Source organism: Gouania willdenowi, chromosome 12 (assembly GCF_900634775.1).
Source record: "Gouania willdenowi chromosome 12, fGouWil2.1, whole genome shotgun sequence".
In the NCBI taxonomy this organism is placed as follows: Eukaryota; Metazoa; Chordata; class Actinopteri; order Blenniiformes; family Gobiesocidae; genus Gouania; species Gouania willdenowi.
Window position 1 is genome coordinate 15,734,292 of NC_041055.1, and position 25,324 is coordinate 15,759,615.

At 38.0% G+C, this 25,324-nt stretch overlaps 1 protein-coding gene across 1 annotated transcript; it reads right to left on the reverse strand.

Moving 5' to 3' along the window:
• Positions 1-1,063: 1,063 nt before the first annotated feature.
• Positions 1,064-24,540, reverse strand: atp2a2b (ATPase sarcoplasmic/endoplasmic reticulum Ca2+ transporting 2b). The gene is made up of 23 exons (XM_028462192.1): positions 24,423-24,540; positions 23,842-23,859; positions 23,672-23,754; positions 21,576-21,680; positions 20,109-20,247; positions 13,872-13,952; positions 13,164-13,249; positions 12,701-12,856; positions 12,458-12,599; positions 12,112-12,278; positions 8,422-8,510; positions 8,238-8,340; positions 7,989-8,120; positions 7,779-7,898; positions 7,463-7,681; positions 7,222-7,345; positions 6,936-7,147; positions 5,149-5,369; positions 4,870-5,072; positions 3,758-3,843; positions 3,528-3,661; positions 3,327-3,444; positions 1,064-2,717 (listed from the first exon to the last, which is right to left on the reverse strand). Exons 1-23 carry the CDS (start codon positions 24,538-24,540, stop codon positions 2,445-2,447), a joined length of 3,129 nt encoding a protein of 1,042 aa, XP_028317993.1. The 3' UTR covers positions 1,064-2,444.
• Between the last annotated feature and the right edge of the window lie 784 nt (positions 24,541-25,324).

Genomic DNA, 25,324 nt, shown 5'->3' on the forward strand with positions numbered 1-25,324 from the left:
GGTGTCCCGATCAGCTGTCAGCCTGAAAACGAATATTGGATTCAATTTTTTTTATGCAATTGTAGAATACTGTATATATTATGTTGACGGTTAAAATGTATGTAACCAATTGATTAATAATAAATAGGTCAACCTACGGTTGCTATTGTTCTCTGGTTGAGTAACATCACTTGATCAAACCTTTTCTAACATTCCACACTACAAAATAATTACTTTTTTAAAAAAATAAATAAAATAAAAGTAATAAATGTATGATTCATGCTGATATCGCATCGGATCGGATCAATATCGATATCAGCCAAAACGCAAGCAGCAATATCGGTATCATATTGTAAATGAGAAAGTTGTATCGGGACACCCCTAGTACCAACAGACGGCTTTTGTCATTTATTTTCAGGGCCTCGTTATAGATGACAATGCTTGAGCCCAATCGTACCATGCAATAGCAAAAAATTGTGAAAAAATAAATAAATAAAACATTAGATGTGCCACAACAGAGCTGCCTCAGTAGTTAAGTAATTTCTAATCTAAAATATATTATGTTTATAATTAAATTGTATGGCATTTACTCCTAACTTTACTTTTGTTTCACATTAGCCCAAAATAACAAATTTAATTTATTTCACGCTCAATAATTGTAATTAAACATAATAGAATTTTAGTAATTTGCTTGTAGTTATAATACTTTAAAAAATAAGAATGCCAGTCACTGTAATTGAACATTGTTACATTATGCAATTAAAATAAGGTTTTTAATTATTCAAGCCCAGGCCTGATGCTCATCTCTTCACTTCACTGATGCACAGTATTTATTAGAGTAGGTAAGACCATTGATACTCACAGTAGTGACGGAGGGGGGCCAGTGGAGGGCATGGGGAAGAAACACACTTGTTAGTTGGACCACAAACACACAGTGTGCAGTAACCCATGCTTCAGACAAGCGGATGGTTTTTCACACACGGCCAACGATGCTCCAGATTAGTGACACTATTACTAACTCTCCACTATTAACTAACCACACTAGAATCCATCAATCATTCCTCCGCCAAAGAAAACTCAAGCATTCATGTCTGAAATGATCTGTATTCAAGTATTAAATGCACATACAAAACAACACTGGATATAAATGCTTATAACCACAAGCTTTAACTGCATTAAATAAAGACAGAAAACACTTGATTCAAAGGGTTCAGACGTGTATTTTCCTGCCAAGTTAGAAAAAAAAAAGCAAAACATTTGGGAGGATTATTTGAAATCCAACTTTGTTTGGATGGTTTTAATGAGGTTTAGGGATTTTATTCATTACTTTCCTTTGAATCAAACGCCATGGAGATGTAATGATTATACAGCATCCCCACCCAGTTCTGTCTCCAAGACAACACAAAAGTCATTGTCAAATCAACACAAAAAAAAAAAACATCCCTTATAAAACGTCAGAGGCAGGGAGAGATTTTGTTCTTCGTTTTCTGCACAAGCTGAAAGTGGGCACACCTCGATGTTAGGCTTTAGCAAGGCTGTACAAAGAAAAGCATCTAGACTTTGGGAAAAACATCTTTTTATCACTTTGAGGTAGCTGTGCTCTGCCCAGTGCAGATAAACGGACTTTGTTTCAATCATTTTAGGGGGCAAAACAACAGGAAACACATTTAAATTAGAAATGAAGATACCACATACAGTTCATGCTTGGTCACACAACATGCCACTTATGTTAAACAGGATGGGTTTGTTGGTTTCTTTTTTTTGAGCTGAGCAATCACAACGTTTCACTTTGAGTCCCAAACCTTTCCCCGTCCTGGTCTGCACCACATGGAGCTTGTCCTCTCTGAAAGAGTTCTGAGTTTATACTGAAGACACAATGGTAAACATTAAAATAAAAAACAAAACAAGGCGGTATGTCTTAGCCACGCGAGCACTGATCTAATCATTTATATAGCCATAAAAAAAGGTTGCATAAAATAGTGTTGAATCTCTGTACAGATCAAATGATTTCTAATGTTGGGAATTTCCTTTTCATCAAGAGGGAAGTGAATCTAAACTGTAGTGACAGAAAATAAAAAAAGGTGTGTCTAACAGAGTTAAAATAGAAACCTTAAAGGCATCATCAACATGGACAAAAAGACTGGCAACAGTATTCATCGTTCAAACCAGCGACACAGTCCGCAGCTATGGGAGTGATGGTGTTCTAACACTCAGAGTGATGGCCTCACCCACGCAGTCCTATTCAACTTCTCCAATGTTAACTGATAATATTGGTCAGGTTTCACGTGTATAAGTTGGTCCTTCTCGTACAAACGCACAATCACACACAATAACTCTACAACCACACGCACACGCTAGCTATGCAGATGTAAGGAATGCAGACAGAGAAGGAGAAGAAGAAGAGAGTGAGGTGATGGCGGGGGGGTGGGGCAGGAATGAAAAAGTCGAGGTTGTGCTCAAGTCAGTCAGGACCAGAACATGTCGGCCATATTAGTGTCAGTGCTGTAGATCCAGAGGACCAGGGGGAGAGTGATGGACACGAAAGGCCAGGAGATTCCCTCCAGACATGCAGACAGGGCACAGCCCTTGGAGCCGTCGGGTTTCTCCAGCTCTTTACCGGGCTCCAGGTAGTTCCTGGCTGCGAACTTAAGGAACTCGTCCAGGAGAATGACAGGCAGCGAGATCTTCAGCACCACGAGCCACTGCGTCAGGTTCAAAGGAGTGATCTGGAAGATGATCTAAAAGGAGACAAACGGTTCGTCAAACTTATTATTATCCTAGAAAATTCATTTTAGACTCTTTTTGAAATATGTTAAGGTTTTGTTTTCTCAGACAAGTTTTTTTCAGGGAATTTGATCTACCGACATGTTTCGACTGCAAACTGTCAGTCTTCCTCAGAGGTGATTGCTTTGATTTGTCGATACGAGGTTGGCCACGCCCAGAAAGAACACATGAAAGCAATCAGTCACTGCTTTCCTTGGGACACCTCAAAGCAATCACCTCTGAGGAAGACTGACAGTTGGCAGTGGAGATATGTCAGGAGATCAAATTACCTGAAGAAACGAAACCTTAACACATTATTGTAAAATGATCAATGTTTAAACTTTGACTGTCCAAGAATTAAGAAACGGCACAAGAAAAATAGTTTGTTAATCATCTGTAGTTATTTGATACAATCAAGTGCACGATATGAAAATGTTCCACCAGATGCTCTGATCACCCATAATCCTTGTTGTCGTTTTATTTAAATGTGCTTTACTTGTAGTAGACAGAAGCAGTGAGCATGTGTGCGTTTGTGTACTTTCTGACAGTTGATCATTAAACGTGTAATAAAAAGCATTTCTTACAGGAAGAGGCTCCACATAGAGAATGAGGAAGTGAAGGGACATGGAAAGGCAAATGGCTCCCAGCAGCCACACGTTCTCCCAGGGAGGCATCCGCAGTAAGGACTGGTTCTCAGACACGCTGGAGCAAAGACGAACACACCATTACAGACTGATTTAGAAACTCAACCAAGACAATGATGAGGATGGCCTGTTCAAACCAACCTGTTAAGGGCATTGCACATCTCGATGGTGACCAGCACTGACAAAGCCATGGTCATAGGGTAAGGAGACTCAAAGACCTTACAGTCCAGATCAGCAAAATCTGGAGATTCTGGACCACATTGGAGGAAATGACTCTAAAAGGGGAAATTAAAAATGTAGGGTAAATATATATATATATAAACATTCCATTTTTCATGTTAAAAGCGCCTCTGTGGTAAATAAAGCTCTACCAGCTGATAGAAGGTAATCCTTGGTCCATCATCTGCAGCAACAAACCACCAGGCAGCAGCACCAACAGTCGCAGCTCCCACATAACCTGGAGGCAAAACATATTCACACATGATGCATCATCTCATTAACAGAATGATCGTTAAATACTTTAATTATCCAATTAACTACTTCACTGTGCAATCAAAAAATCTTTAGCATTTTACGATTTGGCTCAGACTGTAGCTGTGTTTGAAATGGGCACACTCCGTCCTATACACTACACATTCACCGAGTATATACTGTCTACTATATACTCAAAATATGATTAGGATGATGAGCGTTCCAACTGAAGTATACTTCCAAGTTTCCTAAAATGCATTTCAAACCTACGACAAACACCTGAAGCATATTGAGGCTAAATATCTGTCGATTTGCCACCTATGAAAGTTCTGAAAACATATTAAGCCAGAAAGTGACCAAGTACAATATCAAGATGTGGGTATTTGATCCATAAAACTCATAAACACATTTCATGCCAACATTTGTGCTACTGACAAAACTTCTGCTTAACTTCAAAACAAGAGCCCTATTTACAAAAGGGTTAAAAACCTAATGGAAGACAAGAGGTGCTTTTGTTTTGAAAAGCGGATGTTCGATTTTTAAACTTGAATGCGTTGTCATGTACCAAGAGCGCATCGTGCTGAGATTGTACATGCACATATATGCGCGTGCGCGCAACCCGAAAATGATTTTTTACTTAAAAAAATAATTCATTTTTGTTTATTTTTGTTTTCAAAGTGAAAGGACACGTGTTTTATTTGTTTATTGGATTATGTTAGGGTTATAATCTCAGTACGGAGGTAAACTTAGACTGTGACACCGGTCCCAGGACCATTTTACATTCTGCCCTTAATGCATCATGGGGCAGTTGAGTACGACTAGTGTGCCCAGTATGCATACTTAAAAAATGTCCCAATATAGTATACATCTGGGTATTTCTCACATACTCAACCTTTTCATACCATCTAATATGAACACACGATATACTGATTTTGATGACAAATTTAGTATGAGTAGTACGTTAGTATGACATTTCAAACACAGCCTCAATGTAAGGAGTGTCTTGACTCACATCCAATAGCGAGGTATCTGAAGAAGAGCCACCCAGAGATGAGGGGCTCTCGAGCGTTACGTGGAGGTTTGTTCATGATGTCCAAGTCTGGAGGGTTGAAGCCCAGCGCTGTGGCTGGAAGGCCGTCCGTCACCAGGTTGACCCAGAGCAGCTGCACAGGGATCAGAGCTTCAGGGAAGCCCAGAGCTGCAGTCAGGAAGATGCTAGAGAGAGAAACCAACAGCAGGTGTGAGGCCTGTGTGCACACGTCAGAGCTCGTCCTTAAGGCTTCACACCTACCACACTACTTCTCCCACATTAGAAGAAATAAGGTATCTGATGAACTGCTTCATGTTGTTATAAATGGCTCGCCCTTCCTCCACCGCTGCTACGATGGTGGCAAAGTTGTCGTCAGCCAACACCATTTCAGAGGCCGTCTTAGCCACAGCTGTGCCAGAGCCCATGGCGATGCCGATCTCAGCCTTTTTCAGAGCAGGGGCGTCATTCACTCCGTCTCCAGTCTGTGACGAGAAGAAAATGTCACACCAATCATTTAGTGTTTGTAAATACAGCTTCTAAGCATTTACCATACATAATGCTAATTATTCAATTAATAAAGGAAAAACTACAGATTGTTTTCTCACAATAAGTACAATACAAGGCACTTACACAGGCTTGTCTGGGACTTCTCAAGCTTTCATTGTGACAGAGCTTTGACATAATGACAATGTTTGCTTCCAACGAGTAATGCACAATATTAGATATTAGCACGTTATCTTTATCAATCGTTTTTTGCTTTAAAATTAGGTATTGGATATTGGCAATTTCGCAGATATAATTAACCAATAAAATAACAGGATTTTCTTAATTGATCAACCCATAGACATCATATATGCAGATGCCTCATCGCCAGTGGAAAGGTGTGACTAAGCGTCGCCATCTTGTGAGTGTGCAGCAGACTGCAGCAGTGCTTGTAAATAAACGGAGCTAGGAGACAAAGTGAATCCTTTACTGGATTTACTTGTCAAATACAACCATGACACAAAATGCTTGGATCTTGTAAAAATGCAGTTTTTACCACTCAAATAAAAAAGTACGTAGTAACTGCTTAAACATAAATGTCATAAATAAATGTGACGTGTTTCTATGCAATATAATAAATGTATTATTTTAATATATTGCAAGAATATAATACGCACAGCTACTGCATTCAGATTGCACTACATGTTGTGTTCACCTCCGAAAACTACGGAAGCGGATTAGGACCAATTTTGATGGAGAAAATAATTTTGGGCAAAAATAAAGTTGAAAATTCGAGAATAAAATTGAAATATAATGTCGAGATTAAAGTTGAAAAGACAAGATTAAAGCAGAACTAAGTAACTATTTCACCTTCTCGTTGTCCCTCTGAAGGCAATACAAATGTATTTTACCGCTTTTACAAGATAAATGGTCAACTTAAGGAGTTACTAAAGGATGTGTTCACTCAGAATGTAGGCTTATTCAAGAAAGTAACCGCTTTAATTTTGCCCTGGTACGTTTAGGAGGCCTCCCGCTGCCCGTCTCACTGTAGCGAGAGGGAGGAGCTGCTGCCTTTGGGGTGCGGAGTGTTACAACAGTGACATAACCAAAAGGGACCTTTAGGGGAATGCTAAGCGCAAGTTACTTAGTTATGCGTTAAAAATCTAAATTTCAAAAATGAACTCAAAATACAATATTGTGGAAAACAGTCGAAGGTTTGCTAATAAAGTATAGTTTACAGAAGCTGACGAGGGCCAATTCACCATATGACGACAACAAACAGCAGATTGTGGCTGTCTACAAAATACTGTGTGTTGATGAATGTGTATTTTGAGTTCATTTTTCAAAATTTCAACTTTAATCTTGAGTTAATATTTCAACTTTATTCTCAAAATTTTATATTTAATCTCGACAATTCAACTTTATTCTTGATTTGCCCAACATTATTTTCCTTATCAAAATTGGCTCGAATTAGCTTCTTAGCATCTCAGACATGCTGTGTGTGTGTGTGTGTGTGTGTGTGTGTGTGTGTGTGTGTGTGTGTGTGTGTGTGTGTGCAATCTTACCATAGCTGTGATCTCGTCGTAGGACTGCAGGTACTCCACGATCTTTGATTTATGCGATGGCTCAACACGAGCAAAGCACCGGGCCTTGACCACGGCGTCTCTCTGAGCAGCAGGAGTGAGGTCATCAAACTCTCGGCCAGTGAAAGCCATGCTGGAGACGTCGTCCTCTTCCCCAAAGATACCGATGCGTCTGCATATGGCTACCGCCGTCCCTGAAAGATGCAGCAAGAGTCAGTTTGTCTGAAATGCATTTCCTGTGATTACATATTGAGTCATGTTTACATACCTTTGTTGTCACCAGTGATCATTATCACTCGGATGCCTGCGAGACGGCACAGCCTGATGGAGGCGGCCACCTCTGCTCTGGGAGGATCCAGCATGCCCACACATCCCACAAACGTCAGATCAGTCTGGAGTATAAAAGAACAAAAAAAAAAAAAAAAAAAAGAACATTACCAGATTTTTTAATACCTTCCTTCACAAAATACTAAAATAAATCAAAAGATTAAAAACCTCACGAGACTTACCTCGTACTCAATGAAGCGGTTGGAATCCTCCAGAACCAGTTCGTCTTTGCTCACAGGGTTGTCGCGTGTGGCCAAAGCCAGACAGCGCAGAGTGTCTCGGCCCGTTCCGTACTCTCTGATCACAGACATCAGCTTCTCTTTGATGCCAGGCGTCAAAGGCACTTTGTTTCCACCAACACGAATGTGTGTACACCTGTCAATCACCCCCTCAGGAGCACCCTGGAGCACATTCAGAAGAGAACTTCAGTTTTAAAAAGAAAAAGACCATAAACCATGAAAAGAAAACCCATCAATAATCATTGTGGGCGGGGCCTACCTTTACAAACATCTTGCCAGCAGAGGAACGAGCTTTGTTGGGAGTGCAGTACACAGACATAGACTTTCTGTCTCTTGAAAACTCTAAAGTGAATTCTTTCTTCATTAGCTGCTTGATTACCTAAACACACACAAAACACAAGCATTCCACATATTTATTTTAGTACAATGACGTACATTAGTCGTTTGATTTGCTTAAAAATTTGCATACAGAGTTACAAGCGTTGGCTCGTTCAATCTTTGACAGGCCTTTGACGTCAGTATCAAAAACGTTCATCTTTTCCACCAGGCACGTGAGAGCCGTTTCCGTGGCCTCGCCCACTTTCTCATAGACACCTTTGGTCTGTTCAAACATACAAAAAACTCATTAGGTCAATTATTATCAGGCAGTTACAAGTGTTTCAACACTGAACATGTCCTGTGTGTAAGTAGATGGAAAGAAGAAGCTGATGGTACAGACCTCATTGTAGTCTAGTGAAGAATCATTACACAGTGCACAGATAGAGGCCAGCTCCACCAGTGCTTCGTACTGGGAGCATCTCACCGATTTGCCATCTTGATATCTAAAAAAAAAAAATCAAGTATAAAACAATGCTATCCACTTTTGAAACATTACAAAGGTCCAGATTCCACCTGATACTCACACTTCTCCATCTGGGGCATATGTGGATCCAGTTACTGTAAATTCTTTCAATGAGCACTGATCTCTCTCTACCCGATCAATGATGAACATCTGAAAAAGAAGAGGAGATAATCATGAAACTTCCATTGCTTAAGGTAAAACTTCTAAAGCACAACAATCCATTCCACTTCATTGAAAAGATAAGTTGCACATATGACTAGAGATTTATCTAGAATATAGCCAGCAGGAGGCAGCAGACTACACTTTATTTAGGAGAACCCTCCACTGAATAGAAATAATGCTCTTTAACACTAAACAGCAAATAGGATTTAGATGCTGATGTAAAGCAGATATGAATCAGAGGTAGAAAGAACCAATTAATGTCACCTTTGAACCAGTGAGAACACACTATTTAGGAAGAAATACGATCCAGAAATAACTTAACTGAATGTGACTATTTATACTTCTAAAGCGCAGTAGTTAAAATATATATCACATGATAAAAGCTAAAAGAAAAAAAAAAAAAAAGCAGGGTAAATAAAAGCATTTACATTAATGTACACATGCATTTCAAAGGATTAAAAAAAATCCCTGAAAAGTTGATTTCAGTAAGTAAATTAAAAAAAAGAATCTTGATATATAAAACATGGATACAGTTCACACAGGGTGATTTATTTCAGGCATTATCCATTTCAAATCTCTGATATTTGCTTTGTGGAAAAAGTCTAATGGTTTAGACTCATGGGACCAGTTTCCCATACAAAGATTTAGCCTAGTTCTCTAAACTAAACATTTTAAAGCAGGACATACTGATACGCTTTTGTCAGACAAAAGAAATTGTCCTGGTCTCGAAATAGATCAACTCTATTCTTTAAAAAGGACTATTCAATTCAGGTCTAAATAAAGACTTAAATTAAACCTGGCCGGAGGCAGCTTTTACGTCAGGTTAAAATGTGGTTTGCCTGATTGCCCACGATGAAAATGAATTACCTCGACTACGTGAATGAAGTGGAACGACGAAAACAACCATGAAACAGTGGATTTATGTGTGAATCAACTTTAGGCAAAAAAGTCCATAAAGCAAAATAAGAACTGGGAATGATTCCACCAAGTTCCCTAAAACCATTGATGAAACCAGAAGTCGATGAATAAGAAAGCCTCCCTACTGAACATGGCTGAATGTTACAATGAGCCACCCTGGAAGAGGTGGACAATGACAACTGGACATATTCGTTCCTCTTTTCATTAACAAAAGAAATGTAAAAAAAAAAAAAACAAGAGGGGATTGATACATTTGAATTAAGGCACAGGGAGTTTCAAATGCAATACATGAATGTGTGTAATTCATATTAAAAAAACATGCATTTTAAATTGAGTGATAAGTACAATCACGCCACCACAAATGACTAATGTTGTCCTTTTTTCCATTTAGTTATATCTATTTTACAATTGCACTCTATATGTTCCTTTTTTCTTTTCATTGCTGAAGCTCACCTATAATTATGACATTATACACCAATTAAAGTAAATATTTTCCCTTATAAGTGTCTTATCACTTTCAGTACATGCTTCTTCTGCCTTTCCCCATTCAAGATCAGAGGTCAAACTCCAGTTCCACACAAACACACTGCTGAAATATATACCCAAATATCCCTTCATTAACCCCGTCTTAGACTGTGTGGTCTGGAATTAGTTCATCTGAAGTTAGAGGGCAGAGGGCTGTTAATGGAAAGTTAAGTGGGAGTGAAAAGAGTCATCAAAAGAGGCGCACAATCAAAAAGGATGAACGCTGCCTAGAGAGGATTGGGAAGTTAAGTCTTTTCAAGAATTTGTGGGAGATTCACAAAAACTGCAGCAGGAGTTAATCCTGTAAGAGCCTCCACACACAGAGAATTCAAGGACAAGGGCTGCAACAGTGCAACGTCACATTTCCTGTGTCAGGCCACTCCTGAACCAGAAGCCTTTTAGGACTGGACTGTTGCTCAGTGCTCAAAGTCTTATGACAGTCAATTTTATATTTAATTTAAAAAGCAAGTTCCAGCTTCTGGAAAAAATCTAAGCCGCTGACGACCAGTTTGAAGTTTCCACAGATAGCAATGGCTTGACAAGGCATGACATCTGCTGTGGAAGGTCCACTTTAAGAAGTCCAAAGTGAATGCAACTACCTCTGCTGATGGGCTTTAAGGAGATGCAGATTTCATTTTCCAGCAGGGGGGCAGGATCCACTGCCCCCACTGCTAAAAGCACCAGTACCTGCATTAATAACCACATTCCCACTGCGTTTATTTAACAAGGAAACTCACCAGACCTAAACCTGATCAATGAAATAACTGAAAATATTACTTTTTAATGATATTCATTCATTCTTGTGCAGTGGAATTTATTATAAATGCAACAGTACAACCATACAAATGGGATACCCAAGGTCAAGGCAGAACAAGAACCAGGTCAGAAAGGCTAAAGAGAAATCTCCAAGTGAAAACAAGTCAAAGATGAGCCATTATATTGCCTTAAAATGCCCAGGAAACCAGTAAGACTAAGAAAACAGTGGTATCAGTGAGAGTCTTCTTTAAAACCTGACAAAAGGCTTAACAATAAGAATCCACTGGTAACATTCTGTCATTCATTGGGTCTAATTTTTGGAGCACCCTATTTGGGCAGAACCATCTTGGATGCAGAGTATGTAAAAAAGATCGACAAGCAAGAAACGAAGAGCAAGAGAGAGAGAGAGACAGCAGAAAGAGACACAAGGTCAGTTATGCAACCCTACAGGTTTTGCTGCAAGTGACTAACTGCTGCATACTGATCAGCATCCTGACACAGGAAGGAGAGATGACGGAGGGATAAAAAACAGATATATTGGATTTGCTTCAAAACGATTAGTTCTTAGTGTGCACTTAGTATTCAATTATCAGCATCTCTGTATGTTTATGAAATAAAACTTCTATCAATTAACCACTAAAGTGTCATCTTGGTATAAAGAGCTTCCATGAAGGATTGGGACGGGCCACATTTAATACTATTAGAAGCACTATATTGCTCGTGTCAGATACACATCCAGTTCTAACCCTAACCCCATGGGAAAGATTAAGCACATCCTCACAGGCTTGCTTACCTCCCTTGGCTTGCAAAAATTATAACAAATATTTTTGAGTTCCCTAATTAGGAGCGCAGTGCGGTCTCAAGTTGTTAAGCCTTTCATCATCATGCAAATGATCACTCGCTCTTAGCAAGCACAATGATGTGCAATCCATCAAGTTTATAGACAGACACGGATCAAAACACTATGGTTCCATTAACTGAGAGCTATGGACATCGTCCAACTGTAATCAGAATTACAAATGATGCTGAATGTAATCATTTGCAATTCATCACGTGGTAAGCAATTGTAAGACAATTAAAATCTGAATAAACATGTGAGTCAATAGCTGTCAAAGATATTATGTTGCCTAAACCTTTACTATACTAGACATTTTTTAATAATACAAGCAACTCATCCCTAAATAAAACATTGGAGCTTTTTATACATTATTTACTGCATCATAAAACATTTTTTTAAAAGCTTGAACCCTTCAAGTTGCTCATATTTTCCATAAAACATGATGATTTTAGTGATACTGTCACAAAAACTTTACAGAGCTCAATTTTTTTAGTACCAATAAGATGCACAAAGAAATTAATTGCCACATTTCCAAACCCACTGTTCTCTTACCCTGCAAACGGACATCTGATTGGTTGTGAGTGTGCCTGTCTTGTCAGAGCAGATGACAGATGTGCAGCCGAGCGTCTCCACTGAGGGCAGACTGCGGACAATAGCGTTCTTCTTGGCCATACGGCGGGTACCCAAAGCTAAGCAGGTAGTGATGACCGCCGGCAAACCTGCACCGCAGCATCAAAATAACACCAACAGAAAAAACACATTAGGAGTAGAAAGGAGATTGGCAATTTCACTACAAGGTGGAGGTTTACAGAATACTAAGCATGAATTACTGACAAATTGAATTTAAATGATTGGGTTTCAAGGACAAGGCATTCTTTGTGTTGATCCTCTTGCTCACCTTCAGGGATTGCAGCAACCGCCAGAGCAACAGCAATTTTAAAATAATAGACAGCGCCTCGGATCCAAGAACCCCCATGGACAGGATCGTTGAAATGGCCAATGTTGATGATCCACACAGCGATGCAGATCAGAGTAATAACCTGGAAGTTTGGAAGCGAGGGACATACAATGTCATGCACAAATTTAAAAAAAAAAACTTAAAGATTGCACACAAACGGCTACCAAATCAAACACTATTAACCTTTGACAACTGTTGCCCAAACTCATCCAACTTCTGCTGCAGAGGCGTGCGCTCCTGCTCTGTTGCAGCCATCTCATCTCGAATTTTGCCAATCTCTGTGTTGCCGGCGGTGGCAACCACAACGCCAACAGCCTTACCAGCAGCAATGTTGGTACCCTGTGACCAGCACAACATAAAAGGGGTTCGTTTCAAGCTTTACTCAAACAGCATTTTAACTTCAGTTCAACAACTACTCCAGTGACAAACTTAAACTAATGGGGAAATGTTGGCTTGTATTAAAACTTGTTTTCTTACAATTTATTAAAATATACTAAATGATTAAATTTTAGCAGGCTATAGAAAGCAATGGTTTGGAGCATCTAAGGAACTTTTATGAATTGTGTTTCACGTAAGTAAGCAGGCGGCTGCACTTTGTGTTAAACAACTCCCAACAGCCTATAAAAAGGTCCTTGCAGACACTCACAGAAAAGAGCATGTTCTTCTTATCCTGGTTTACAGCACGTGGGTCGGGCACTGGGTCTGTGTGCTTGATCACAGAGACTGATTCTCCTGCAGGAGAGAAAAACACAAAGATCAGAGAAGGGGAGGCAGCGGGAGTCTTTCCACACAGCCGAGCATGTAGATGGAGTTTATGTTTGGCAGACACGTTGGGCTGATGTGTGGAAACGGCTGAGCAGATGACTGAACACACCACACTACCATCCAATACTACTTGCTACCGACTTTCAAGCTCCTCATCTTGTGTGTTATTTTAGCATGTGTGTAATCCGCTGAGTGAGACTCCACACTTCTGAAGGCAGTGGGGCATATGACAGGCTGTACAGCCATGAATGGGGAAGGGAGGGATAAAGGAAAATAACTCAAACACTAAAATATCCTGAGGTATTTGCTACCAATTAAGGCAGCGCAGGAAGAAAGGAGGTTTACGGATTCAATTCACAGAAAGCGCTCTTTCACTACTCATTATCCCACTGTCAATATTGTCCTTTCATCCAGTTTCCATTTACCCATACTCTATCATTATACGCAAGCAATAACATGTTTCAACTGAACACATGAGTAGGTTACAGAGACTGAAGGAAATGTGCTAAAATCACAGCACTTTGCTAATGAAAACACAGCATGTAACATCTTAACAAGGTAGATTTGAACAGACAGAAAATATATTTACCTGTAAGAATGGATTGGTCAACCCTCAGTGTTGTTGACTTGATTGAGCAAAGCCTGATATCTGCAGGCACTTTATCACCCACTGTAAACACACCAGAGACACTTAAATACCACTCAACAGTTCAAATAAAGCACATACAAATGACAGAAGGGCAGATGCTTTAATCATGTAAAGCACAAGAGGCATGCAAATGGTGAATTCATGTATTAAACTAACAAATTGGGTGAAATCGCATGTATTTTCTCATGATAAAAAAAGCCCATCTTGAAGGTGACGCAGTAAACAAACACAAAACACTAACTTCTTTATCCCAGCACGTAACCTTCCCATTAACAAAGATTTACAAAAGCTTGTCATTTTCAAATTTTTCTATAAAACATTAAAAATCAATGAGATCAGACTTATTTAGACAGCTTGAATTAGGGATGTAACGATTCACTCAACTCCTGATACGATTCTCTCACAATTTATTTTATAAAATTAGACTGTAGACAATGACTGAAAAAAATTGTTTTTTTTCTTCGAAAATAACAATACTGTACTATTTTCTTTTATCTTTCATTGTCAAAATAATCAATTAACTAATTTACGGTAATTAAAAATAAATCCTGAATGAAATAAATAAAGAAATAGTACAAATGAAGAAGAAGCCTATTCATTTAAATTCTGGCTCTACAGTAAACTATACAAAACTGCCTAATAGTTCTTTTTCTTTTTAAAAGTGCAACTGAAAATGTATTTTGTGCCTTAACAATTGGACTTTAAAACAAATCCCATATCAAAGAAATAATATAAATAAACAAACTATGGCTTTCATTCTCTCTTTTTCAAAAATGCTTCCACACTTCTGATTTAAAACACGGTGGTGAGTTCTGAATTTCAAATTCTAAATAGATAGCGCCTAAAGAAAAAATAATATATATTTTTTAAGTACTGCGATTCAATTTCAGAGTATTGATGTACCTTGAAACATTTGAATCGATTTTGAACTGCCTCACGATTAATCTTTACATCCCTAGGTTGAATACATTGTATGGGTCCTTCTATTGTTGGGCCAGAACTACAGAGATAACAGTCATGATAAATTATTCTTGGCTTTGTGATTTGATCGCAGAAATAAAATTCATTCAATGCATAATTTATCTTGAATGCAGGAGCTTCCAAGTGTTTAGGCTGTAGTTTCCTTTACTAAGCAAATGCAAACATGTCAGTTATATTGCATGTATTTTCTAGGAAATAGCATTCATTTAGTAAACAGGTTTAGTAGGTGGATGACTTGACAATCATCCAGAGCAGTATTTCATTTAATGTATGTGGTAATTTTATTTTATTTTTTTAAATGGTCATCTCTGCTTTTGTGCTTATGTCCCTTCACTTGTTATTACACTGAACTAAAGGGTATATATTCATGGTTTTGGTAAATTCTACTGTTTCATACAGTAAATATTTTTAAAATCAGTTAAGTTTGTCTTTACAAATGCAACTTTTCCTAAAGAATGGCTTCTCATCTTTCTTAATGTTAAATGCCAGTGCTGCTGAGGAAAAGCTACTTTCACACGTATGGACACTGCAGAGTGCTGACACTGACAGACACGTAAACCAAGCCATGGGACCTCTGCTGTGCTCTTTACAGTGTGGAGAGAGAAACGCAAAGGAGAGGAGGACACAGGATGAGGGAACAGATGAGTACTGCTAAACGCACGTCCAAAAATGGGAAAACTATTCTCATCATTTGAAGACATGCCGCTAGATTCGGGGGAGGGATTAAAAACAAATACTTTGAAGCCTGGAGAACCCAAACTACGTCACGGGGGTCACGAGCTAAAATAAGAATACATTCTCCTCCCTGTGCTGTTTCACTTTTGACAATTCTCATGATTGTTTGATCGATAGCCAGACCACTGCACAAACCGACTAACTCCATCTGCACATGCAGAACCTACAAAACCTCATTCGAAAAGAGAGTTTATTCTTTCTACTAATGCAGGAATCTTATTTATTCCGGGCCAACTGTACAACCAAATTAGGCACTGTAGTGTGCTGCAGTAGATCCACCAGATGCCTGTCTCTAAATTAGATATTCACTAACCTTAAAGCAAAATACAATAAACAGAATCAGCTTTGCATGAGGAAGACACACATGCACAAAAAAATGGGGAATAAGGTATCTCGGAATATAAAGCCTTATGGGAACGTTCCCACAAAAAGTCACTGATTATAAAACTTCCAGTCTTGGAGTAATAAAAAAAAAAAAAACACACACACAGTGTGTTGGGAATAAGGTCACCACAAGTAGACTACCCTAATTTCATTTAGTGATGGGAATAGCTTGGCAGGAAACAGACAACCTAGTTCATGTTTCAATTATTCCATAAACGGATATTAAGTGTGATATTACTAAGCTTGTATGTTAATATAATGTGTGTATGGGTGGCATTGTGTGTAGGGATGGGAATTGATAATTTAGTGATTCCGATTCCATTATTGATACAGCTCATCAATTCGATTCCTTACCAATTCTCGTATCGATTCTCATTGGGTGGGGGAACGAAATAATACAAATGGATTTGTTTGCTTTAACTCTGTTATATTATCTTTGTCTCTTCAATTTCCTGCAAGAATATCAGCTCTCTTTTAATCCACCAGGTGTGTGTTACTTTGTTTCCAGTGCTCGTGTCCTCCTTTACCGTAATAACATGCATCAGATCAATGGTGATTAATTTTATTTTTTTACATCTATTGATGAGCTTCTTGTTGTGTTACAACAAAAGATTTCTGGATTCTTAGTCCCTTAATACAGCCAAGATATTTCTGATTCCTCTTAATCAACAGCAAAAGACCAAAACACCAGTGACAGTGAACGTCCGGTGTAAGTTAGAGCAGGTTACAATAAAAAGAACAATCCTTCAAACCCTTCAGAGCAAAAAAACATGACAGAGGATGACAACACACAGACTTCCCTACACTGTTAAACACGAGCAAGGATATCAAACGAGTGTAATTTTCATGCAACATCATATCTCGCTGTCCTAGCTCAAAGTAAACAATAATATTATTGACTTTGTCCCTATGTGGGATGTCACTGTTATAGATTTTCGAAGTACGATTACTGTCAGAGAATTAATTGCAATTATGACGATTATTTTTGCATTATTCAATAGCACACAACAATGAATAAAATAAAATCACATGAACACTCCACATTGTATGAGGCCATTATTGTAACAAAACTATTTGTGTGTATGTAATACAATCCGTGTGTCTGTACCTTGATCCGTGAGTGTGTATTTCAATCTATGTGTGTAGAATTACGATTTCTAAAAGAAGTTGTCTGTGTGTAAACCATCCTGTGTGTCTGTATTGACATCCGTATGAGTGTGTCATTGAACCAGGACTAATTTCGATATAATCGGAATGTTTACTACTGCGATTAAATGTGACAATGGGTAATCGTGATGTCCCTACATGGGTAAGAAAAGACAACAAAGGGCAGGATATTTATTTTTGTTGAATTCCAACAAAGTTAAATAAAGGCACAAAGTGCAGGCACCGTCCGGATTTTAAATTGAACCTTGCTATAAACTAGAGGTTAAGAATTCCCAACAGCTCTAAAAGAGGTCATGGAGTCTTTTTGTGGACAATATAGATTTAAGTTGGGGTCCCAGGTTCTAAACGTGATCAATCATGAGTACTCCTGTCGAATATCAGTTTTTATTTTAATTACTTTTATTATTTTTTTAATTTCTACACAAGTTAAATGTTTACAGGTTTTCAAGTTTACAAAAAAAATTTGATATTAGTATTAGCACTAGAAATGGGAATTGATAAGAATTTAGCGATTCCATTATCGATTCTCATTGGGTGAGGGAATGAAATAATACAAATGGATTTGTTTGCTTTAACTCTTTAATAAATCATCTTTGTTTCTTTAATTCCCTGCAGGGATATCAGCTCTCTTTTAATTCACTGGGATTGTTTTTACTGGATAAAAATATATACAAAAGCACTACATAAAATTGATGAATTATTATTATTACAACATATGACACATTTTGGCTACAAACATTTGAGAATATTTACAGTGCTCCTTTTGAACTTGAACAACTTGATCCAAAATTAATTCAGACATAAAACAAATAATTATTGTGTAAAAAAAAACATATTAACCAAAATTACAGCTGCACTTATAGTTATGTATTTAAATGGTAAAGCTTTAGTTTAGCCTTTGTTTACATTTCTATAAATGGACCTTCAGAGACGCCGTCCCCGCTGTTTGAACGTGTGTGTGAGCAAACTAAAGACAACGATCAGTACCAGTCCATCTCCCATGTTTGATTACTTGTTATGAGGAATAAACTGGCGACAAGGTGTGTGTTTTTGCTGAAGTTTGTTGTTTTTGATGGAAAAGCCGCGCAAGAAGCAACTTTAGCAGGAGTGTACAGAACCCAGAAGTGAGTAGCGTAGCAACAGAGATGCTATAAACACAGCACGGAGGAGGTGGATTCTCTGCGGTGGACAGCAAACAACTATATGGTGGAAGGAGCATCACTTGGTGCTAGCATAAACACAATATACAGCACCTGGAGGAGTTTATTGCTACGTATTTGCGACGCAAGAGGAACTGATAAGCGGAATTGACAGGCAAGCAAACAAACGATTCCTAGGAATTGGATTGCTGGGAACCGGTTCTCAGAAAAACGGTTTTTGATTCCCATCCTTAATTAGCACTGAATTGTATGTGCATTCTGCAGTGCAGGTTCAGGTTGAACTTTACACATGGTGGTAAGTATAAGTTAAACTGTGTGCCCAGGTTTTCATAGACCACTCAGTTCTTTATATTATAATGCACTGACAAATGTTTATTTTTCATATGTAGTGAAATTTTCCAGTTTTCATAAAACAAGTTCATTCTGCTTGTTAAGCAGCACTGATGTGTCCATATTAACAGAGAAGTTGATAACACTAGCACAGAAATTACTATTTTCTGTATTAGTTTTGTTTTTAATGATTTAAAGTTAATTTGCACAAATATAATTAACAATATTTTGGTGAAGCATTATTTTGTGTCAGTCTTCCCTTAAATACTTAAGCATAACACAAGGACATATGACTAGCTGTGGTCAGTGTGTGTTCAGAAGAGCCACTGTGCAGTAAACTCTGTTTTACTTGTCTGTCATTCATGTGAAATTGATTGACAATGTTTTGTAATTCCTGTGAAATGGATTCAGTGCAGTCAATAAACTAATAGTTATCACTGGTGACCACAATTTCTCCTGCTTCACTAGATACATGTATATTTCTATGTACAATATTTTTTACCTTCTGTAGATGATACTCACTAAAGATTTAACAACCTGTATTTACTATTTTGTCCAGGTGGATCCTAGGTTATATTTAGAATAGATCATCTTAGAGCTGTAAATATACAAAAGTTGGAAGATGTGGTCCTTAGAAGGATAATGCAGTGCATGAGACCAACATCATACTGCAAAGCAAACAGTTGGGAACAGACAAAAATCCGATCAAAGACAAATGAGCAAACACAGCTATGATCCTCAAGGCCAACACAAAGAAAAAAGATGTGTTTGTGGGACTGGGAGAACAGGTAAGGGAGTAACCATCCACGTCTTTCAACAAAACTGACATTCTTCATATACGGCAAGAATAAATAAATAAAGTAAAGCCTAGCATAAGTTACACTTAGTGCTTGATGACAGTCTATTTTACCCTAAAAAAGAACACTTCTGAAAGAAGCCATCAACTGTCAACAGAAAGTGCAGCATCATCCGTCCCAGTCATCTAGTAATCAGACAAAAACCTTTTGACGAACTGGCTCAAATCTCTACGCTCGACCTGTTTTCATAAAAACCTTGCGTAGAAACTATTTACTTCCTTTAAGTAACAGGGAAACAAGCAGAAAAAATATGCAAAGAATAATAAAGTATCTTTGTGAACAGACAGCTGATAGGAGATCAAATCAACAGTGACGCAAAAGAAAAGAAAACGTGTTCCTCCAAAGGGGGGCGGGGGCAAGCCAAGATATGTTTAGAAATAAACTGGACTTCTGCTTCTTGATTACACATGTACGACATTCTCTGTACAACCAATATTTAAACATTGTCTAAAGAAATGAAAATAGGCAATCAGTTCACTTTTTTAGTAGCTTCGCAGATCAACATTTGATTAATTTGGGAATCAGAATATGTCATTCTTGGACATTAGTCAAATCTATCTTACCTGCCACCTCCACAATGTCTCCAGGCACGATGTCCCTGGCCTTGATTCTCTGAACACTCTTCCTGTCTTGCCGGTACACTTTTCCCATTTCTGGCTCGTACTCCTTGAGTGCTTCAATGGCATTTTCTGCATTTCGTTCCTTTCAAGCAAAAGGTAGAGAAAGAAATATAAAGAGGCTATTTTGACCCAAAAATATATTGAAAAAATAAACAAGCCTTTTTAAATATAAAAAAAACAATGGTGCCTGCCCAAAGTTATATTTCAGTCCGTGTTTTTCTATTCAAAGCCACACATTGGACAGTGGAGGATTATCTTTAGACAACCCGAGTGACAAATCATAAGTACATTTCCCATGACATTGAACCAGGATATGCAGAGGCGTGGGATTGTGTAAACACTAGGGTGTGTTGTAAAGCAGTAAAATAGTGGTCACGTGTTATTACTTTCAGAAGGAAAAGACCGTAACTACACAGAGATACCATAACCCAGGCTTTCCTTACATACAAACCTACATAAAAGCACTGGAATCTCAATGTTCCAAAATTCTCCTAATGGTTAGTTAGGTTTTGTAATTTAGTTTGGCAGTCAAGACATGAGTAAACAGGACCAGGGATGACACATCCTTTATAAATAAATCATAGTCCATTTAAAGGAGAACAGCAAAATTCAAAGCAATAAATCATCACTCAGAAACATTATGACTGACATGGTTAGTGATGGTTTGAACTTAAGTAAACTGTTCTACACATTACCATACTTAGCAGCTAGAGCTACCTTTCTATATATGCACATACGCAACAACAAAAAAATCAGGGTGTCATTTACCCCATTGAAAAATTCAAAGAAATTCTTCCCAACACTTAGAATTCCATCAAAAGATACACATTAAACAACTAAGTATTGGACATTCAATAGCCTTTAAAATGTGACATTTTTAGAACATCAGGACCTGTAGGCAATGCAATAGGCTAACTGTACAATTCTTGGTCAGGATCGCACAGCGCATTGATAAGCCAACAGGCTGCATTAAATTAAGCAGCAGTCATTAGCTGATTAACGGAGATTGAGGTTTTTGCTGCTGATAGATGAATAAATAAAGTCTGTGAGAAAAAAAAAAAAAACGCTCAAAACATTAAGTACAACCACACTCACACAAGCTAAATAAAAAAAACAAATGAATCTTAGCATGTCGCTTTTATTAATTTTAACCTGAAAGCCCCAAAAGCTTTAGATAACCACTAAAATACCCTAAAAAATGATGCGTCTACTTCCTGACCTATTAGTGTATTTAGAACTGAAAGGTAATAACTGATGAAAATCAGTTAAAATGTTATTACTTCTTATGATGGTGTAAAGAAAAGAATAGTTCTAAATCTACAGCTACTATGTTAATGAAATACATGTTAGTCATCCCAATGACTTGTGAGATCATACTGAGCTGCAGACATGACATCATCAAGCCCTTACCTGCCACACGCCAACAATAGCATTAGCTATGAGAATAAGCAGGATAACAAAAGGTTCCACGAAGGCTGTAATGGTTTCTTCTCCCTCCTCAAACCAGGCCAGAACCTGCACATGATACAAAGGAAAATTAGCTTAAGTGATTTCACATTTAATCAAGTTGCTGGATCACAAGAATTTTGTTTGGAGATCTGAACAAAGTCTTGGGGGAAGGGGGCGGGTTTAAGACACTTCCTGCCAGTAAAACCCACCCAGCAAAGAATTGGCTTTGATGCAATGGGTCCGTAACCCTAAAATTAGGACTGTTTAACAAATAACAGTCTACATCAAACACTCAATGTGTGCCACAGAGACACAAAGGCAACACCTTCTCATTCTCCAAATGACTGGAACAAGCTGTAGGTACAGAAGGTCAAAGCTAGTTTTCACCAATTCTCCATTTAACGTCAAAAGAAACACTTCCTACAAACTACAGCTCTATCAAGTTCATAATTACACACCTTTCAATAGGAATATTATGGATTTTTAGCAACTGTAGCTAAAAGGATGTTAATGTTAAAAACAGAATATGCATCATTATTAGTTTGAGTAATTGAATTTTGTGAAAAATGCACTTTACTCTCCATTTATTTGTAATTAATGCAATAAATGATACCCAGTGTGAGCAACTAATAAATCTGAACTCTCCTGTATAGACAAATAAGTGTAATTCTCATAGTTTTTAATGAAAAATGTTATTGGTCCTACATCATCTTTAATCGTGCCTCCTTCTGACAGAAACACAAACTGGGCCGAGTGTGTTGGGAGGAGTGTAGTAACCACTCTGTCTTCTATTAGAAACTGTGCCAACAGTAAATTGTGTCACAGGGATGAAACACCCCCTCCCCCTCCCTTCATGTCATCTTTTGAGGTCCTACTTTACAAATGTACTCTAGGGCAATCAATCACTTCTTGTGCTTCAAAGGATTAAACCACTATTGTGGTCACACTTTGAAAAACTGCACCTGTATTCTTTGCTCCCAGTTTAAAAGTTCTGTATCAAGATCTAGTTCTTCCTACAGGAACTTCCTCAACAATATATTCTGAGCTAAAAGCTAATCCTAGAACAAAAGCAGAGTGATGAGAGAATGACCACACACACACTCTCTGTGGGGTGATGAGAGCATTAAACATCATACGTTGACTCACGTCTAAATATTTCATGAACATTTGGGCAATAAATTATTAAGCATTGATTAAATGATTAAATAAGTTAATGGTGTAATATTTATTCGCGAGAGGAACACATTTGACTGAGATTTGCTGCATTAAATACACAGGCAAACAGAAAGCTAATTACTTGGCATACAATAATAAATATTATGTCAGGACAGTCATCTGTCGTCAGATTTTTTTTTTTAACCACTGCAGTCATAATGATGGCAGCTTGGATTACATAACACAAATTCCACAAATGACACTTGAGTTTCCATTAAACTACTGCAAGTACAAATGCTGAGCATGATACACAAAATATGTCCAACAGAAAACACAATTTGACTAAACACTACTGAAATATTTTTAAAAAAAATATTTCCTGTCCTGTTAAGTTCAGAGTGTGTTTAAGAAGTGCAGTCCACATGTTCACATGAAACATGAAGTAAGTTAGATATAATGAAGAGGTAAAGCCGCAGATTTGTTTGCTTTATTGTTGTAATCTGTGCTTTAAAATGTATATTTTATATTCATTTTAAGTTTAAATAAATCTGAAATGGTTTATTATGAAACAGACTGATTTATTGCTTGAGTTCATTGAAAACTACATGACAAGAGGCCCTTGAAAAAAGAAAAAAAATCGCAATTTAGTTTGTAAAATCGTTCAGCCCAACATGCCACTCACTGGGAAAAATCGCACCCCTTCCCATAATTCTCTGAACTCGTAAATAACATCAATACTACAGTAAATCAAGACCAAAAGAGAATCTCTGCATTAAGCAAGACAAAAAAAGTGCAAGTCAGATCCAAGGCGCCAAGTCATTCAAGTTATCTCAGTTTGCTTTGGTTAAGTTTAGTATTGTGCAAGACACGTGCAAAAGTATCAACACGTGGCTTATACTTACAAAAGAAATGCAGGCAGCAAGTAGAAGAATCCTCACAAGCAAATCCTCAAATTGCTCAACCACCAGCTCCCAAAGGGATTTACCTATAAATGACAAGCTGTTCATTTAAAACGTTTTTTTTTTTTAATTTACTGAGTCATATTGATAAACATAAATCGAAGTCTACTCACCTTCCTCAGCAGGCAGTTCTGTAGGTTATCACATTCAGAAAGAAGAAAAATAGGAGAAAGATACGTCAACATCTGTACATGGTGAACACTATATATTACATGTTGTCATTGCAGCAGGTAGGGTGTTAAGCTTCAACTGGTGATTATTTTCACAGCTAATGGACTCCGTCGTATGTTCCTAAATACCGATGTTTATTTTTTTTAATAGTTTTAAATATGTATTATATTATTTATAAATGTCTGAAACAATGTTATAAGCGACCAGAAGCTTCGTTTCCGCAGTGACGCATGCGAACAGTCCCTAGTATCAGGTTTTAGCGGCATTAGATGTCACAATAAACATATAAATGCTAAATGGAACAAAAACACTCTAAGCACATTTAAAAACTTTATTATTGGCCTATTGTCTACAAAATGACTTTTGAAAAAGCCCCAAAGCAAAGCCAATGATAGCGTTATTACCGACCACCGGCGCAGCAGTCGGAAGTTGGTCATTAATTAGTACAGCCACCAGATGAAGCTAAACACCGGGACAGCGTTAACATTGCATACTGGCATATTTAGGTGAAGAGTCAACATACCGTTTGGCCCATATCGCTCCCTTTGTTTCTTGACCTCCTCTAAACTCAACCCAGTGCTTTCATTTACGTTGAAAAAGCTGTAGACCTCTTCAACCGTCTTTGTGTGCGCGTTGTCCATGGTGAATGGCCACTTCAGGACAACGCTGGTTCGTCACGGTTCACACCGCACAATTTAAAATTAATAATGAGAATAAAATGTCCGAACAGAGCTTCGCCGTACGAAATGGTAGTGGCTAAGCTGTTTTAGCTCAGGGCAGGTGAATGTCGATAGCGGGCGAATTTGTTAGCGTTTTTTTGCTAATGTAGAGCTAACAGGCTAAGTGGCTAACTGGCTGCTTCAGGCTCTCCTTGGATTCACCGGCTGTGCTCCGCTACCTTTCTACGGACACGGAAACTGAAAGACTCATTCCAATGCCACAGTTTCAATCATACGTCACTCGCGTCGTCTAGTAGATTTTCAAAGATCCAGATCCTGAAATGGTGTTTCTTAAAAGGATGAATTAAACATGTGGCTAAGTTGCGGTTTCGTCCTCTGCTCCTGCTTGTCCGTGTGTTGCGGAATCAGCAGCGTCCCGCTCGGCACCAATCGCGTCTCTTCTTCGGATGCGGCGTTCAGTGCCCGCATGTGGAACCAAATGATTGGACGACGACACCGGAAGTTATTTTCCCCCTCTCTCCCTTCTCTCAGCGTCATAGCCACATTAAAGCTTTTTTCTATTTTTTTTAATTATTATTATTTTAATTTACAGAAATATTTGCAGTGTACAAACAATATTTACAAATTAAATACATACAGACAGGATGGCCCCATCAACGCAGTTGATTTTTACAGTCTATCGTCGCAACAACGGAAGTTCAAAATGCTTGGACGTCACGTGATTCATATAGAAATGGGATTTTCA

Coding starts and splice junctions, on each gene's coding strand:
- atp2a2b (XM_028462192.1), bottom strand. CDS start 24,540: ATGGACAACGCGCACACAAAGACGGTTGAAGAGGTCTACAGCTTTTTC. Junction 7,148..7,221: donor GATCACTGGTGACAACAAAG/GTATGTAAACAT, acceptor TGCATCTTTCAG/GGACGGCGGTAGCCATATGC. Junction 5,073..5,148: donor AATGTGGGAGAAGTAGTGTG/GTAGGTGTGAAG, acceptor TTCTCTCTCTAG/CATCTTCCTGACTGCAGCTC.